General features: G+C 35.3%; 1 protein-coding gene across 1 annotated transcript; it reads right to left on the reverse strand.

Moving 5' to 3' along the window:
* On the reverse strand, window positions 1-3,962 carry LOC113282425 (iron-sulfur cluster assembly protein 1-like). The gene is made up of 3 exons (XM_026531418.1): window positions 3,524-3,962; window positions 2,982-3,036; window positions 1-461 (listed from the first exon to the last, which is right to left on the reverse strand). The coding sequence occupies exons 1-3, from the start codon at window positions 3,819-3,821 to the stop codon at window positions 305-307; spliced, it is 510 nt and encodes a 169-aa protein (XP_026387203.1). The 5' UTR covers window positions 3,822-3,962; the 3' UTR covers window positions 1-304.
* Window positions 3,963-5,120: the final 1,158 nt, after the last annotated feature.

The raw sequence follows: 5,120 nt of genomic DNA on the forward strand, positions 1-5,120 counted from the left end.
AGTGGGACAAACATAAATACAACACCATACAAAAACAACCACTTTTTGTATAAACCAAGGGTTAACAAGCTAGCTTTATATAGGAAAGCAGGATTAACAAGATAATAACTTATGATAGTGTCACATCAGCACAGCTATTTTACAGACTTTATCCAGAAAAACAAACAACATAAACAGTGTTTGGGACTCGCAGTGGCAAGTTGCTCAGTTTTTCAACAAAGCAAGACTGCCCTTTGTTTAAGTAGATATTACAACCATGGTCGTCATCATCCAAACCAGACATACTACATGATTCTACACATTATCAAGCATGAGCAGCCTCATCCTCCTTAGCTTTGCCACTGGTTCCAGCCTTAACTCGCTTTGCTTCATAATCTTTCACGGCTGCCTTGATTGCATCCTCTGCAAGCATGCTGCAGTGTAGCTTCACTGGAGGGAGCGAAAGATGTTTCGCTATTTCACTACAACATGACGAAAAACCACCAAATTGTTAGAAAAAGACGGAACATGGGTACATAAGAAAGCATTCAGGACAGAGACAAAAAGCACACAAGCAATTTAGTAGCCTCTAACTCCGTATAATATGCCAATTTTAAAATTTACTAACTGAATTCAAGCAGAATCGAATGCTCTTCATAGTTTCTACCAACGGTTAGTAGAAATTACGATCAATCTATCCACAGAGGAGATGGCACTTCGGTAGTCAACTTTACAGATCACCTAGAATCGGTTTGTAGATAAGTATGTGTCTGTTCAAGTAACAAAACAGCTTTACTACGAGACGCCTGTTAAAAATAATTGCTTCATCTGGAACTGGAATGCACGAGTATATGCCACTGCCCAAGTAGTTCTCCAAGGACATGCGTCATTTGAATTTTTGGTTTTTGAGTTGCCTCTCTTCATGAAACGGATGTGTGGCACCACGGTGTAGGGTGTGACATGGAAGTGTGGCTTCATCACCATCCAAAAATACTGTGGTGAAGCCATGTGCCATATTTTTCCAGACACGGTTACTGATAGTTTTGCAAGGGCATCATGGTGTTGTTTGTTATACAATTAACTTGTTTGAATCTGTCTCAACCGAGTAAATGATTTATGTCCCAAGTCAGATTCATCATGTATTCAGAAGTAGGAATCAATTAACATTTTATCTAATTCATAACTGAAGACATTCCATAAAATGATTCTAAGTTAACTAATCTGAGAATGACTTGGGTAATCTAACCGAATTGCTCTCGTGTTGGTCTAAAAAAAAGGCAAACTTAAGAGTCATACAGACTCAGCATACATCCAATATATATGGAGTCTGAATCCAGAACCTTGGATCGTGAACATATATCTTATGCACCCCATCTAGACCCAAGGCAGGCATTTTTCATCTTACAGAACTCTCACAACATAGAAAATTAAACAATTTGTATACAGATAAGAGCATCTCCAATGGGACTCTTCTAAATTCCTATATTTTAGGCCACCTAGGATTTATATACTTTTTGGAGAAAAAACTTCTCCAACGGGAATGTGAAGTAGAATGTTAGGATGATGTGGATGGTTAGTTATTAAGACATCCTCTACTTCATCCTCTGGTTTTAGAGGTTCTTGTAGAGGATGTGCTAAATCTAGCCAAACTTTTCAACCAATCAAATTAATGTTAAATTAACTGAAAATAAGATTTATATAAAGTAAAAAATATTTCAGCCAATCAGATTAATACAAATAGATTCTAATTCTAATCTAAACACCTGCCGGTTGGAGATGACCTCCCTCAAATTCCTATAATGTAGAGAATTTTAGATTTCACATTTTATAAGGATGTCTTCCTACACTAACCACGTAGGGAACACACCACAACCCATTGGAGATGCTCTAAGTAGACATACAGAGCCAACTAGGCGCTAACAACTATGCACAACAGAAGACCAACATGACCTATAATATGCAGTGTATCATCAAATGAACTTCATATTCAAAAATCATCAAGCAACGCCGAGTCAACATAAGATAAAAAAGGAGAAGTATCTTCTGGTTTCAATGTGCCACACATCAAAGAATCACCATCTAAGAAATAATGGATACATATGACGCATGTAAAACAGCTAAAGGAATTTCATAGAAGGGTGTCATGGAACAGCTAAACCAGCATCAGTAACTTACTAGAGGCATTTTGTTGAATATTCATTAGAGAAGTAGAGGCAACACTACCATAAATGCAACTCAACAAACAAAATCTAAAAGACCAAAGTAGAGCACGTTCAAAACTTCAAATACAAAATGGTTTACTTTACCACCCAATCGCACAAACGTGATCTCCAGTTCGTCCAACAGACATACACTCTCGTCTACATCACAGGAACCAATTTCCTATGTTCTAACAGACAACTTGAAACACCTCTCGCTTGTTACCAGTACACCACTAATATTTAGCAATTCCTAATCTACGCGTATCATAACCTACAGAACTGTTCTGTGTATAAACAAACCTGATTATTGGCATCTCTGTAAGAACTTAGATCGAACGTGAGGTTAGTATGTAGGAAGCAACCTCTGTAACACCATCCATCCCACAGCGTGAGGTAATAAGATGCAGGTTGTGAAACCAATTTTAAATTGATGATCTTCAAATTCAAACACGGGATTCCTAAACTAATAAAGCAGTGAGGATACAAGTAAGACATGCGCGCAAGGATTAGAGCACACAAGTACAAATTACTGCCGGGTGGCTGGCCAAGGTCAAGGAACGTTTCTCTTCTTTAGTTATTTTTTTTAGCATATTTCTAAACTCCATTCACAAGACTTATGCCACCAGTTGTAGCTCAAACTCAAAATTAAACAATTTATGTAGATGAATGCTTGAATTATACATATCATCTACTGGCAAAAAAAAAAAGTTCAAGTGACAATAGCAACTAACAAATAATAAGGGTCAGTCGATCAATAGTTCATGAATCATGATAATGCAAAAAAAGAAAAGAAGCACATACGTGTTCTTGATGGTCAAGACTTCCTCCTTCTGCCTTCCCTTAATCCATTCAGTAGCTGAGATTACAAAATCATAAACAGGTATAATCAGTAAAACCAAATTTAATCGCTGAGGCTTTATGTTTTTTCTAACTTTTGCAGAATAAACAACAGATAACATAATGGCTAATGCCCAGCATAGCAAAGCATTATATCACTTTCCTGAATCACATCCGAAATATAAACATAGATCATTATTAATCCAAACCAAAGAATCGCAGCATGCAATTTGATCATCCCATAACCAAAGATTGCTAAGGTAATTCATACCTAAATTAGACATAAAAACATTCATAATAGGATTCAAATGCTAAGATTAATAATCTAGACTAACAAATTAAATCAACTTCAGGGTCGGATAGATAGCAAGCACGACGTCAAGAACCAAACGTGAACAACAAATCTGAAACAAGTAATCAATCATCTTAGAAAAAGCAAACACAAAAATCATACAAATCAAAATCAAATTCACTGAAAACCATATAAAAGATGAGATATTACATACCTACAGATGAAGAAGCGATAGCAGAACCACAACCAAAAGTTTTGAAACAAGCATCAGTGATTTGACCAGTTTTCTCATCAACTTTAATCTGTAATTTCATGACATCACCACAAGCAGGAGCACCGACTAGCCCGGTACCAACTGAAGGATCATTTTTATCAAAAGATCCAACATTCCGTGGGTTATTATAATGATCCACAACTCTTTCATGGTATAATCTTACCAACACACCTTGTGCTCCGGTTTGGGGGGTTCTTTGCACTAACCCCAAAAATCTATGACAACCATACCTCAACATCTTTTCTTTCTTTCTTTTTCTTCTTCTTCTTCTTCTCCTTCTCTGTGTGAGTTTTTTCTGTAGATATTTTGTGAAAATAAGATTGGGGAAATTATTTAGGGTTCCACTTAGTAGAGGTTTAATATCCCCGTTTTTAGGCGGTTTATGATAACAAATTCCATTTTGTTCACCCACGTTGTCATCAGTGGACTTAAGGGACCGCAAAACTGTGCACTTAACGTACGTGTCGATTTTGTGCCCAGAAATAATGTACACCCAAATTTTAAGTGGGTGCATACCGTTTGAATGAATTGTTGTTATTCGGGGTTGCACAAACGCGGACACTACAAAATTCTCGAAAAATTAGGACGCGGACACGTATATACATATTTTATTTATATTATTTTTATTATATATATAAAATTATCTAGAATATAAAATAAAGCTTGGCTAAGTTAGGCTAGATAAAGGGCGACCGAGACTTGTCTAGGAGGGATAAATCTACGGTCGTGGTTTTTTCAACTAACCATTATAAATTTTATTAATTAGTGTCTTATTAATTGCTCATGATGAATGATTAATTAATTTTTCATGATAAATGTTTATTTAATGAATCTAATAAATACATATTTTTATTAATAAATAAGTTTATTAAAATATATATATATATACTGATCGGTAAAGAATTTGGTGTTGGCGAGTTTCGAAGAACTCAGTTAGCTGGTATCAACACCCAATGAATTTACCATTGTACTACGGTGATCCCTATTAAAAATTATATTAACAATTTTTAATGGTGGTAGTGAAAGAAGCAGTGGGTGGTGGAAACAGTAGCGGGTATTTGTGAGTGGTGGTGGTGGTAAAATTACTGGTGGTGGACAAAATAGTGGGTGTGGCTGGTTTTTACGTACGGTGGTGGATGTTAGTAAATAGTAGTGGACAGTTTTGTGTCTTTACAAAATGAAACAATTGGTAGGACAAAACGCAAATATTTTGAGAAGGATACTAAATCATATAAGACAATATGATCATGACCGCTGGATTACCCAAATAGGATCCCAACTATTTATAGTACCTGATCGAATAAATCACGATTTTTAGTATTAAAATAAAGTTGATTACATTTCCAGAATACTAAACAAAGTTTGGACAAGTTAGGCTAGATAAAAAACGATCAAATTTATACTTGCAGAACATAAATCTACCTCCATAAATGATCACGTTTAATTAAAATTTAATAATAAATGTTCAACTGATATTTCATAATAAATGTTTCTTTAATTAATCAAAATAATATATTTTTGTTGATACATAATAAAT

Source organism: Papaver somniferum, chromosome 5 (assembly GCF_003573695.1).
Source record: "Papaver somniferum cultivar HN1 chromosome 5, ASM357369v1, whole genome shotgun sequence".
NCBI lineage: Eukaryota > Viridiplantae > Streptophyta > Magnoliopsida > Ranunculales > Papaveraceae > Papaver > Papaver somniferum.